Source organism: Canis lupus, chromosome 10 (assembly GCF_048164855.1).
Source record: "Canis lupus baileyi chromosome 10, mCanLup2.hap1, whole genome shotgun sequence".
In the NCBI taxonomy this organism is placed as follows: domain Eukaryota; kingdom Metazoa; phylum Chordata; class Mammalia; order Carnivora; family Canidae; genus Canis; species Canis lupus.
In genome coordinates this window covers 70,513,517-70,526,638 of record NC_132847.1, presented here as the reverse complement: position 1 = coordinate 70,526,638, position 13,122 = coordinate 70,513,517, and the positions used below count along the sequence as shown (strand labels likewise).

The window sequence follows — 13,122 nt, the reverse complement described above, 5'->3', positions numbered from 1 at the left end:
CCGGTGCACGTCCTCAAGGCTCAACCAGAAGGGCCCTACCTCTGGAATGGAGGGGGTGAGAGGGCTGGGAGCAGATAAGGTGCCCCCCCCCCCCCCGGTGTCTTAGAATAACTTACATAGGAACGCGGAAGGCAGATACTTAGAGAACTGTGCTCCAGGGAGGACCCAGAGACCTCAGGAGGCAGGAAACACCCCGGACCACACCAGAGCCGCCTTCACAGATGTCACAGCTCCAGACAAGCTTCTGGCCTCCCTTCTGTTCCTCTTCTCGCCCACGCAGCCCGGAAACCCCCGTTTCCTGTTGTGCGGAGCAGGGGGGCCCGCACTTCTGTTCCTGGGGCCCTGGAGCCCAGCGGGTCCTGCGTCTCTCCTCCCGGTGTCCTGGGCTTGTCCGACGTTACAGACCACGGCAACCAGGCGCCCAGACTGCCCGCGCCAGCCTTCACCTCCTCCTCCCAGGGAGCCTGCCCAGGGCGGCAGGGATGAAAAAATCCCACCGTGGGTGGGACCCTGACCTGCCCGTCGGGGAAGCCGGCTCTCGGGCTGCGGCGTCGCACAGTCCTCCCTCCTGAGGCGTGAGAGCCGCCCCGTGAGGCTGAAGCGGGGAGCAGGAGGCAGGACGACTTGTAAGTCCGCGGGGATCAGAGCCGTCCGCGCTCCGGTGACACCATGTCCTCCGAGGCCCAGAGGGGCGGCGTGCAGCGGGGCTTTCCTGCCCCGGGGTTCCCGTTCTCGAATACCCCGCAGCCTCTCCAGCGGGAACAAACCGAAACACGTCAGTTGGGGGGGCTTAACCAGGGCAGCATCCGTGCAACAGGGCCATGAGGACGAGCGGATCCAAATCCCGGCTCCGCCGTGGCCGGCCGTGTGACCTTGGCCGAGTGGCGTAAGGGCTGTGAGCCCGGCGTCCCCGTAAAGTGGAGACCGGGTAGGGGCTCCTCCGCCTGCCGCCGGGTGAGCGCCGGGGCCGTGGGGCCCTGGCACCCTCGTGGAGTGCGGGCCGGTGCGGCACAGCGCAGACGCCCAGCACGTGCTACGGGAGTGACCGGGCGGCCGTGGACTCGCCCGCCAGCAGCCCGGTGCGCTCCAAGCGAAGGCCTGTGCGGCCAGACCTCCCCACCGTTGTCACGAGGGGACAGAGGAGGCTGTGGCCATCTGTGGCCCAAGTTGGCATCTTCATGGCGGCCTGAACAGCCGTGTGGCCCTGGCGGCTGGTGCCCAGCCCGTCACCCTCCAGGGAGGACGAGCACCTGTTTGGGCTTTGTCACTTGTCCTTCACCCACGGGAGGTGACGCCCACCCGAGGTCAGCAGGTCTCCGGGCCTCACCCTTCACGGTTCTTTCCCAGTTTGATGGGGCGAAGCCCATCGGGACCTCCCCACTTGAAGACATCGAGAAGTGGCTTAGAGGGGGCACTTGGGCGGCTCAGCGGTTGGGCGTCTGCCTTCAGCTCAGGGCGTGATCCCCGGGGTCCAGGGATCGAGTCCCGCATCGGGCTCCCTGCAGGGGACTCCACTCTGCCTTGACCATCCCGAGGCTCGTCCGGGCTGTGGCACGTGCCAGGGCTTCTTTCCCATCCAGGCCGTCGGACGGCCCCCCTGCGCTCACCAGGCTCGCATCCTCACCCCAAGGGCGGTTGCAGGTAACACGGCTCGCTGCCGGCCTGCAAGGACGTGCCTGAGACCCGCTCTCAGGCCTCCTGGGCGCCGTTGCTGGAGTCTGGGGTGATACTAATTGTATTTCTGACGCTCCGAGGACCTCCTGACAGGTTCCCATGGTGGCTGCCCCATTTACGTGCCCACCGACGGGGCGTGACGGTTCCACTTGCTCCGTCCACTTCCTTGTCAGCACTTGGTATTTTCAGGGGCGTGTTTGTGTGTGGTAGTAGCCGTCCTGGGGGGGACGAGGATGAGGTTTTTCCCTGAGCAGTATTCATGTGGGACCGTGTGCCGTGGCGTAGCGATGACGGGGCCGGCATCACGCAGCTGGGAGAGCGTGCAGTCCCGGGGCAAGGCCCCGTCCGTCTGTCTCCAAGCCCTCTGTCCTTCTTAGCCCGAATCTGAGCTGGTCTGTGTCCCCCCTAAAGCTTCTTGGCCTGAATCTGAGCCAGTCTGTGTCCCCCCAAAAGCTTGGCCCGAATCTGAGCCCATCTGTGTCCCCCCTAATGCATCTCGGCCCGAATCTGAGCCGGTTCGTGTCCCCCCAAAAGCATCTCAGCCCAAATCTGAGCCGGTCTGTGTCCCCCTGAAGCTTCTCGGCCCGAATCTGAGCCGGTTCGTGTACCCCCAGAAGCATCTCAGCCCAAATCTGAGCCGGTCTGTGTCCCCCCTAATGCATCTCGGCCCGAATCTGAGCCAGTCAGTGTCCCCCTAAAGCTTCTCGGCCCGGCCCAGGCCCCCCACTAGCCAGTCTTGCCCTGGCCCCCCTTCCCCACCATTCTTGGCCACACAGCACCCTGCAGGACCCCTGGGGGCCGTGCCACATCCAGGTTCTGAGCTTTTGCACACCTTCCTCCTCCCCCCGCCCCAAATACTTGTCATCGCTCCCCCTTCCCCTGGCTGACCCCTAGGCCTTCATGGCTCGGAGGTCACACTTCTGGAACACCCTGCCTGAGGTCAGGCTCCACAGGATGGACTCCGAGATGAGGATTTCCCCTAGGAGCTCTTTGGGGGGGTGCCTGTGGCTGACACAATGAAGACCCGAGCCACCTGCTGCCTCTTCCCCGGGGCCCGGGAGGACGTCCCCTTCCATGGCCTAAGACAGTTGGCGGCTGTGGGAAGTTGAGGCTCTTGAGATGGGGAGAGTCTGCTGTATTCTCTGGGTGGCCCCGTGCCGTGACGGGGTCCTGGGAAGGAGGAGGCAGGGGGGCAGAGTCAGACAAAGGGGGGCGTGCTGCCCTGGGCACGGAGGAGCTCCCCGCTGGCCTGAGGATGGAGGACGGGGCCACGAGCCCAAGAAGGCAGGTGGTCCCTGAAAGCCATAAGAGGCCAGGAAACGGGTCCCCTCCCCATTCCCCCCCCCCCCCCCCCGGGAGCCTCTGGACAGAAGGCGGCCCCGTGGACGCAGGGCCTCCCAGGTAACGAATCCGTGCTGGCTACGCCACGGAGCGTGTGGTCGAGCCTCACAGCAGCCGGGCGGCCCCTCGACGGCACACAGCAAGGACTGCTGTCCCTGGGACCCTGGAAAGCTCGTCTCCCCCCTGCCCTGCACCTGCTCGCTCACTCCTGCTCACACTCCCATCTCAGAGATGCCGCCTTCTCCAGGAAGCCCTCCCGCCACCCCGCTCACCCCGCCCCCGGTCAGGACCTTGCACCTTTTGTGCCTCGTCGTGGCCTTGATCCAGCACTTACGCTCTGAAGCTCTGCTTGCTGGTCTCTGTGCTCTTCTGCTGAGACCCTCGGAAGCAGGACTGTTTCCGGGGGGTCGCTTGGCCCCCCCCAGCACTGGGTCTGCACTCAGCAGGCGCTCCTGCTGTTTGTAGACGGGAGGGCAGCTGAGGCAAGGCTGCCGTGGGCCGCTGGGAGAGCAGGAGACCCCCCCAGGGGACAGGGGACCCTTGGGCACCAGAGTGGACTTGGCGTTGATCCTAAGGAGGATGGGGGGGTGAAGGAGCCTGGACCAGAGCAGGCTCTCCCTGGCTGAAGCGGGTGGTGAAGGGCAGCTGGGGTGCCTGCGCCCCCACGGTGTGAAGCACATGGGAAAACCTGAGGTGTCGCGTCACTCTGGGGGGGTCTCTGGAGGTCACCTCCCTCATTGCCTTTCTTTTAGGATGGGACAGGGGCTTCCCCAAGGTCACACAGCAGTTCAGAGGCAGAGCCAGGGCAGGGGACCCGGAATGTTCCAGGCCTCAATGGGAGTGCCTTTCGGGGTTTGCCAAGGACTCCAGCCTGCTGTGCTGCCCCCACGAAGTTCACGTCACCCACCCTCCAGGCCCTCGAATAGCTGTCTCCTGTCCCTCCTGCAGGTGAACCTGGTGCTGGGCGAGGGCCGCTCCCTGGGCCTCACGATCCGCGGGGGAGCCGAGTACGGCCTGGGCATTTACGTCACCGGTGTGGACGCGGGCTCAGAAGCAGAGAGCAGTGGGCTCAAGGTGAGGGCCCCGAGGGCCGACTTCCAGGAGGTTCATGGGGAGCACGGAGAGGGAGAGAGAGGGCAGGAGCTGGGTGGGGTGACCTCGGGTTCATGGGGAGCACGGAGAGGGAGGGGATGGAGAGTGGGGGTGGGGGTGACCTCGAATTCATAGGGAGCACAGAGAGGGAGGGAGAGGGGGGGTGACACCGAGCAGCTCCCCCTGGCATTCAGCCGGGGCGACGCTGTCCTGTTAGAGAAGGCTGATGGGCCAGGCACTGTAGCCGACTGTGCGTGGGGCTCATTGAACCCTCAGGCTGCCCCCGGGTGGGCGGCCGTGACCCGCAGTTTCCAGTCTGCGGGTGGACACACGCAGGAGGGGCCACGGACTCGCCAAGCATGCGGTGGGCGGTTGCAGGGCAGGATCCGCCCGGGCAGCGCCTGTTCCACCGCCCAGGGTCTCAGCCACCTCGCTGCTCCGTCCCGCTGCCAGTCCCGCTGCCAGAACTTGCCCGCCAGAGCCCGGGGGCCGGTGACAGTGAGCGAGGCAGGGACGAGGACCTTGGGCCGGGACACAGGTCACCTAAATAAGTGGCAGCGTGTGTTTGGGCTAAATCCTGATGCCGGGGAAGCCGAGGCAGCAGCGATGGGAGCAGTGAGCAAGGGCCCAGGTGGCATCTGAGCCGGCCTTGCGGAAGGAGACAGGTTGGGGAGGAGGGCCTGGGGAAGAAGGGGGTGCCACTGAGGGAGCCAGAAGGCCAGACCGTGGGCACCCGGGTGGCCGGGGAACGAGACACGAGATGAGACTGTGCCTTGTAGCAAAGGGCCTCGAATGCCCCACTGATGCAGGGGGAAACTGATTCTGGACACGGAGGAGCAGACAAGGTCATGAAAAGGTCATGGCAGGTGAGGGTGCTGCTCAGGAGGTGCCCTGTGCGTGTCGTGGATGGGCCGCGGCGGTCGAGGGGGACGGCGGGGGCATCTGTCAGCTTCTTTTAGGAGCGACGATGCAGGTGCAAGAGCTCTGGGCTTGGGGTCCGGAAGATGGGGCTCCACTCCCGCTTTGCTGCTTTTGCTTTAATAGCGGGGTGACCGTGGAGAGTCCCTCCACCTGTCCGTGCTTCCCTTCCTTCTCCCAGAAAAGCATCATAAGTGACAGCTTTTTCTCAGGGCTGTTGAGAGGACGAGGGGAGGGCTGAGCTGACCGGAACGTTAACCACGAAGGTTAAGTTTACCGAGCGAGCGTCGATGTTACGGGCTGCAGGCTTGCGTCCTCCACGCTCCTCTGTGGAATCCCTCAGCCCAGCAAGACCAGCAGTAGGGGAGGGGCCTATGGAGGTGATCAGGTCACGAAGGTGGAGTGTCCTTGGTAGTGGGACCCCAGGGGGCTCCCTCGCTGCACGCACGTGAGGACACGAGGTGGGTGGGCTGTCTGCCGCTGGGAACAGGATCCCCACCAGAGCCCGGCCGTGCTGGCTGCTGACCCCAGACCTCGGGCCTCCAGAACCCTGCCAAGTAAATACCTGCTGATTATAGGCTCCGGGTCTGCGGGGCTTTGTCACAGCAGCCTGGACAGCCCGAGGGGGGCCCCGTTTCCCCAGCACCTTGGTGCCGTTAAATCACGTACCCACACCACCAGCCCTGGAGCGCAGCTTTGGGGAGGGGGCGCGTATTCCAGGCGCAGCCACTGAGACCTGGAGCACCACCCGGCTCGGCTCGTGGGAGGCAAAACTGGGACTCCCTGCGGGAATGGGGACTCTGGTTTCTAGAACCTTGCTCTCGAGGCTCCCCAAATGATTCTGAAATGCCCCCCAGTCTGAGCGCACCCCGTGCTCTCAGGTAAAGGTGATACCTCGATGGGACTCCCAGGAGGAAACAATCTCCTCGTAGCCCACGTGCGCATGTTGTTGCAGATGTTCATTATTTGGGGATCATTTTAGATATACTGGGAAGTCACAGGGGGACTCCCCATTTATCCTTCATCCGGCTTCCCCGAGCGTCGACATCTGTAACCGCGGCGCAGCCGTCAAGGCCAAGAATCTGACGTCGGTACGATGCGGCTCAACAAACCACACACTTCGTTCAGGGTCACCAGTTTTCCCACTAGCCTAGTCGACTTCACCGCACCGCGTTGCGTTTGGCCTGCCTGCGGTTGTAATTCCATTATTTCCCACCCACCCCCTAGAATCGGCAGCTTCTAGGCACCAGGTAAAGAGTTTTCTTTTAAGATTTTATTTATTGAGACGCCTGGGTGGCTCAGCAGTTGGGCCTCTGCCTTTGGCCCAGGGCGTGACCCCAGGGTCCTGGGATCGAGTCCCACGTTGGGCTCCCTGCATGGAGCCTGCTTCTCCCTCTGCCTGTGTCTCTGCCTCTGTGTCTTTCCGTCTCTCATGAATAAATAAATTAAATATTTTTTAAAAATTTATTTGACAGAGAATGAGAGAGCACAAGCAGGGGAAGCAGCAGACGGAGAGGGAGAAGCAGGTTCTCTGCTGAGCAGGGAGCCCGACGCGGGATTTGATCCCGGGACCCTGGGATCATGACCTGAACTGAAGGCAGACGCTTTAACGGATCGAGCCACCCAGGCACCCCAAGATTTTCTTAAATGAATGAGTTGAGGAGATTGGAGAGAAGAAATATGGGGGCTGAGAGAAAGGGATGAAGCCAGGAATACTTGGTGCAGGCAGGATGCAGAATTGGCTCTGAGCTTCCCGGCAGCCAATGCAAAGAGGGAAGCAGGTCAGAGACGTCTGTGAGATGAAAACAGACCAGCCGTGCTTGAGAAGCCCGCCTGTTCCTCTTCCTGAGGCCTGAGAGCAGTGTTCGTCTGGCGTCTCGTAGAGGGAATGCTGTGTGATGACCTGAGCAGTGTCCTCCGGTCTGTCTCTGTCTCTGCACCTGTCCCTCTCGTCACTGACAGGGGGCAGCTTTCATTATCGTGTTGTCCTCTCACTGCAGAGTCACTGTGCCGGGAACTGCTGAACACGTCATACAGTGTGACGTGATTTCTAGGACAACGTGTGAGAAAGGAACATTCTCGTCCCCATTTTACAGGTGGCAGATTTGGGAGCAGCATTAAGCAACTTGGTCACCCAGCTAAGAAGTGCTAGTCCTTAAAAAAAAAAAAAAAAAAAAGTGCTAGTCCTGCGCTCACCCAGCACACTCTAAGCCCATGTTTTTTTTTTTTTTTAATTCTAATTTTTTTTAGATTTTATTTAAATTCGATGAATTATCATAGAGTGTATCATAGTCTTAGAGGTACAGGTCGGGGATTCATCTGTTGTCCGTAACACCCAGGCCTCGTTGCATCCCGTGCCCTCCTTAATGCCCATCACCCGGGGACACCGTCCCCCCACCCCATCCCCTCCATGTCCTTAACCACTAGGCCTCCACCGCCTCGTTGTGAGCCTGGGCTTGCCTTGTGTAGGGGAGGACAGGGGCCCTGGGACCCATGGCCCAGCTGTGTGGGGGTGGCCATGCCCTTCTCCTCATGGGGCCTTGGTCTCTCTGCTTGGACAGTGGCTGTTGAATAGTCGGGTTGGATGATTTGGGAGGCTTTCTCCTAGATTTGCATGTTTTCCCGGCCTGAGAGAGCCAGAGGGTGCCCAGACCCAGAGCCTACTCCATTCTCCTTCCCCTGCGGGTCCCCATAGCCACGGAGAGATGCCCAAACAGGTAGCCCGCTGGCAGGTCTTTCATGTGGGAGGAAGGGACAGTGGGAGGGGACATTACACAGAGGCAGCGAGTGTCCGTGGCTGCCCCTCCTTCCCTGTAATCAGCACGTGTGTGCTGAGGACTCCTGCGTGCCAGACGCCGTGCTCGCCCTGTGGCTTCTGAGCCAGCACAACAGATAGTCTCTGACCTCCAGGAGCTTACCTTGTGGTGGGAAGACGGGGCGGGTAGGGGTGGGACCGCCCGATGGGTGAATTGCAATCAGGATAAGTAACAAGAGGGCAAAGCACATGGCACCGCGTGGGTATAGTAACGGGGGAGACCGTCTCTGATCTAGGATATCCGGGAAGGCCTCCTGGAGGAAGAAACATTTCAGTTGAAACTTAAAAGAAGAGAAGAAAATTAATGATGTGAAGGAGGAAATGAGAATTTCGGGCAGAAAGAACAACGCAAATGCTTAAGTGCCTGTAGTGGCGGGAAGGGTTCCCAGATGCAGAGGACGGCCAGCGCGAGCCGCCAGCCGGTGGGGAGAAGGTGCCAGATGATGCCGACGGAGCACGGAGCGGGATGACCACGGGCCGCGGGATTCACCCAAGGCCGAGCGGCCACGAACAGGTGATGCCCGGGATCCGAGGTCAGTGCTGGGGAGGCCGCGCAAGGCCTCTCACTAGGGGGGAGCACGGGCTGCCAAGAGGCCTCTCACTAGGGGGGAGCACGGGCTGCCAAGCCGCCCACCTAACACCAGCTCATCGGGCTGGAGACGTGTGTAAGCACCTGCGCGGGGAATCCAGGAAGAGCAGTTTAATAGATGAGAGCGGTACCGGGGCGCCAGGGCACCAGTGTGCTTCCTGGGGCGTCGAGAGGACCAGAGGCCAGAGGACTGGGGGGCCTCGGAGTCCCTGCGGGGTGCGGCAGGAGCAAGCGCCGCTTTGTAAGCATGAAACTGGCGACAGTAGAGCCATTTCCATTTTCAGGCAAGGCCGCAGAAAAAGGTTCCGTGGAAGTTTCCCGGTCACTGGAGCCCGCCTCCCAGTCCCCGCAGTCACAGGCTTAACTTGTGAAATGTGCCGGCTTCGGCTTCTGGAGAGGCTTTTCCTTCCCTGTCCCTGGTCCCCTCCCCTCCACCGCTGCTCACGCTCCCTGCCACTGGCCCACGTGCGCCTCCCAAGCTCCCTCCAGGGTGCTCACCCCTGCCCACTCACGGAGCACCCAGCGCTCGTTAATTCCGGTTTCGCAGGGCACGGGGCGCGCTGTCGGTGGGATCAGCACATTGAAATGGAATGAAGGGGCTTGGCTGGGGGGGTGGCGGAGCCCAGAACAGGCTTTATGTGTCAGTAGGCCTCCTTGTGGGGTGCAGAGCTCCCCTGGGTGGAAGTGCTGCCTTCCGGCCCAGCCTCCAGGCTCACTTGGCTTCCCAGAGCCTGAGAGCCCGGGAGCCCAGGGAGCAGGGGAGGGTGAGTCAGAGGGAGCCAGGGAGCCCAGGGAGTCGGGGAGGGGAGGGTAGGGTGTAAAGCTCTGGGAGGAGAAGCTCTTAGGAGGAGGTCAGGCACTTAGGCACTTCCCAGCACTTACCCTGGGGGTGGCCAGGGTGGAAGGGGGGAGCTGTCCCAGCCTCCTGGGAGGGGCTAACTCCACCTCCAGCACTTACCTTTAGACCTCTCTTGTTCCTTTGTACCTGCCCCGCCATTCCCCCCCCCCCCCCAGCTTCCAGCCCTAGCACAGAATGAACCATAAAGCCTCATTTGTTCCTTTGAGGACAACCAGATTGACTGGCATTTAGAAATAATAATAATGATGATAGCAGTTGCTAGTTATTAACCAGCTATTAGGAATCCGGCACTGTGCTAAACCCCGTAGGGTTCACTCCCACATAATCCTCAGGGTGGGCCCCAGTAGTGCAGTTTAATAGATGAGCAGCAGACTTGCTCGGGATCATGCAGGGATCTGGGGCCCTCCAAAGGCCACGTGCTGTGCTGTCACCTGCCTGGTACCCTAACTTGCCCCAATAACAAGAGAATGCAGCGAGAGGAAATGAAGGACATTTGTTCTTTTCAGAAGTCACCAAGCTTCTCAAGCCCCATGCGCTCAGTCCTGCCAGGCCTGTCCTACCGGGCAGCACAGCCTTCACCCAGGAGGTCATGCCAGGGAGGGGGGCCCGCTGGTCCCAGTCGGCTGCCACCCTGGCTGGGGTTCATCTGCGCAGGATCTCTGTTCCCAAGGATGTCCCAGTTTCGGGGTCATCACCCCGCTGCTGGTGGCCGTGGCACAGACCATGTCCTATGCGGCGTCGGTGTCTCCGTGGCTGAGGTCGGCGCTGTGTGCTGCGCTTCCCTGGGAGCCCACGCTGTGTGTTAGCGGGGAAGCCAGCTGGGCTGGGGCTGACCCCTCCTGGGATGGGCTTGGCCAGCATCTATTCTCCTAACTCTTCTTCTCTGGACTGAGCCTAGGCAGCACCCCACTTTCTTTTTAGATTTCATTAATTTATCTGAGAGGCAAAGTGAGCGGGAGAGAGCGAGCACAGGAGCCAGGGCAGAGGCAGAGGGAGGAGCAGGCTCCCGGCTGAGCAGGGATCCCCATGCGGGGCTCAATCCCAGGACCCCGGGATCATGACCTGAGTGAAGGCAGGTGCTCAACCTCTGAGCCCCACAGGGATCCCTGGTGGTTCTTTAAACATTTTATCTCCCTGCCCACGACAGAGCCTGGCATACAGTAGGTGTTCAGAAAAGAGTTCTTCAGTGAAGGAGTGAGTCTGGCCAAGGCAGACCCCAGACCAGGCCTTTTGACCCCAAAGCTCCGATCTTGACCACCCTTTCATTTGCATCCTGGCCCGAACACAGCACAGGGCCTGCGTTTTGTTGTTGTTGTTGTTGTTAAGGATCAAATCCCACTAGGGAGGGTTAGTGATCTTCCCACTCACCTAGGGTGTGAGCTGAGAAATCAGACCCTTCCCCTCTGAGATGCTCGCCTTTGCGTTGAGAGCAGCTGAGTAGCAGCCACGGCCCGCAGCGAGGTCTGCTCATCACGGGGGCCCGTGGGCATCACATGCCACCCCCGCTCTTCCCTGATGGAGGGTAGGTGGTGGGAATCCCTCTAGGCAGACACATCCCAGCCTCCCAACCTCCCATTTTATACATGGGGGTGTCGAGGGCCAGCAGCAGAGGAAGGCACTGGCTGAGGGTCATGGAGAGGTGGGGCTGGGACCCACTGGACGGTTTGACCTTGCCAGCTGACTGTCTCCACACTTCCCCGAAATAGTCCTGCTGGGAGAGACGAATGAGCTTGGCAAACTCTCTGAGGCTGCTTACTGCTTATTCTTGGTGGTGGGGGCGGGGGGGGCGTGGCTACTCTGTGTTACCTGTTTAATGAGGATCCTCTTTTTTTTTTAAATATTTTATTTATTTATTCATGAGAGACTTACAGAGAGAGAGGCAGAGAAAGGGAGAGGGAGAAGCAGGCTCCATGCAGGGAGCCTGATGCGGGACTCGATCCCGGGACCAGGATCACGCCCTGAGCCAAAGGCAGATGCTCAACTGCTGAGCCACCCAGGCGTCCCTAATGAGAATCCTTTCAGGGTATTTTTTATTTGTGATTGTGGCTGATTTCTATGGCAGTCCTAATGAGATAGCAAAAATTCAGTATTCATATTTATATAATTCCTGACAGTGGATAAAAATCGTAGATAATTAGGGCACATTACCAACAGTTCTCAGCCTATAAATTCTACAACGTAGATGAAGAGACCAATTTTTTGAAAGATGTAAACTATGAATACTCAAGAAAGAAAAAGAAACCTGGAGTTCTGCGTGTATGTGTCAGAGAAACTGAATTTGTTTTTAGAAACCATCCAAAAAGGAAAACTCAGGCCCGGGTGATTTCACTAATGAACCTCTTTTGAACAGTTAAGGGAAAAAAAAAAAATGCTACACAATCTCTTCCTGGAATTAAAAGATGAGACAGTGCAGGGCGCCTGGGTGGCTCGGTTGGCTGGGTGTCCAGCTCTTGGTTTCAGATCAGGTCATGGTCTTAGCGTCGTGAGATCGAGCCCTGGATTGGGCTCCACACTCAGCAGGGAGAATTCTCTCTCTCCCTCTGCCCTGTGCTCCCCATTCACTCTCTCTAGAATAAGTAAATAAATCTTTAAAAACTAAACTAAACAAAGATGCGACAATGCTTCCCAGCTCATTTTACAAAGCCAGTGTCGTGTAATAACATGACCAAATCCATACATTGCAGGAAAACTACTGACCACTGCCATTCAGGACGTGCTGAGTGTGAAAACACTCAACAAAATATGAGCAAGTCAAATCTTTTGATCTATAAAAGGAACATATACGGGGACCAAGCGGGGATGCCTTTATCCAAGGAATGCTAGGCTGGATGGACATGTGAAAAATTAGTGTTCTTAGCAGACTAAAAGGGGAAAAAAAACCCTACATATGAACGGAAAGAGCATTTAACAAAATTCAGTGTCCAGTTATGATAAGAGCTCTCAGCACACTGGGAATAGAAAGCAGCTTTCTTGGCTCGGTGACAGGCATCCACACAAACCTCCCACTAAACATCCTTAATGGTGAAAAATATTCAGAATCAGCTTGTAAACATCTACAACAAAGCTTTCTTCTAAGAAAGGGAAAGGCTTTCTACTAAACGCTTTCTTCCAAGATTGAAATGAGGCAAAAATGTCTTCTCTCACCGCGCCTGTTCCGTATCCTACGAGACGTTGTAATCAGTGCAGTAAGTCATAAAAAGAAATGAAAGGCACACAGATATGGAAAGAAGAAACGAAACCCTATTTACAAAGACTGTCGATGGAGACGTTCCCAAAGAATCTCCCAAAAAGCTCCTAGAAAAATAAATTTAGCAAGGTGGAATGATAACCAAGTCAGCACAGAGAAGTCAATTGTATTTCTATCAGCTGGCGGTGAATTAGTGGAATTCAGAATTCATAAATACAGTTTAGAGGAGCACCCAGAAGTACTTAGGTGTAAATAACAAAATATGTGCCACGTTTGCTGACAAGTGCAACACAAAAAAGACATAAATAATTACAGAGAGACACAGTGTTTGTGGATGGGGGTGCTCAGTGTGATGGAGATGTCACGTCTCCCGAATTTGGTCTAGATTCAGTGCAGTCCCCATGTCCAGTGCTAGTAAGCTTTTTGGTAGGTATTTATTTTATTTTTTTATTTTTTATTTTTTGGTAGTTATTTATAAGCTGATTCTAAACATTTAAGTGAAGAGAAACTAGCAGAGCCAAAGCCATTCTCAAAGGGAAGAGCGCTGTGGGAGGACTCGCTGCTCATCTCAGGACTTCCTGTAAGGCTGCAGTGGTAGGATTAGTAACGGGCCCACACAGACATCAGCGCAACAGCGGAGCGAGTCC

General features: G+C 58.2%; 1 protein-coding gene across 4 annotated transcripts in view; it reads left to right on the top strand.

Annotated features, from left to right (window-relative positions):
• Nucleotides 1-13,122, top strand: part of WHRN (whirlin) — an 82,475-nt gene that overhangs the window by 24,471 nt on the left and 44,882 nt on the right. For all 4 annotated transcript variants that reach the window (XM_072842508.1, XM_072842507.1, XM_072842506.1 and 1 more), the window contains exon 3: nucleotides 3,964-4,089. In XM_072842508.1, the coding sequence (XP_072698609.1) occupies nucleotides 3,964-4,089 (126 nt within the window). The remainder of the gene's footprint in view (nucleotides 1-3,963; nucleotides 4,090-13,122) is intronic.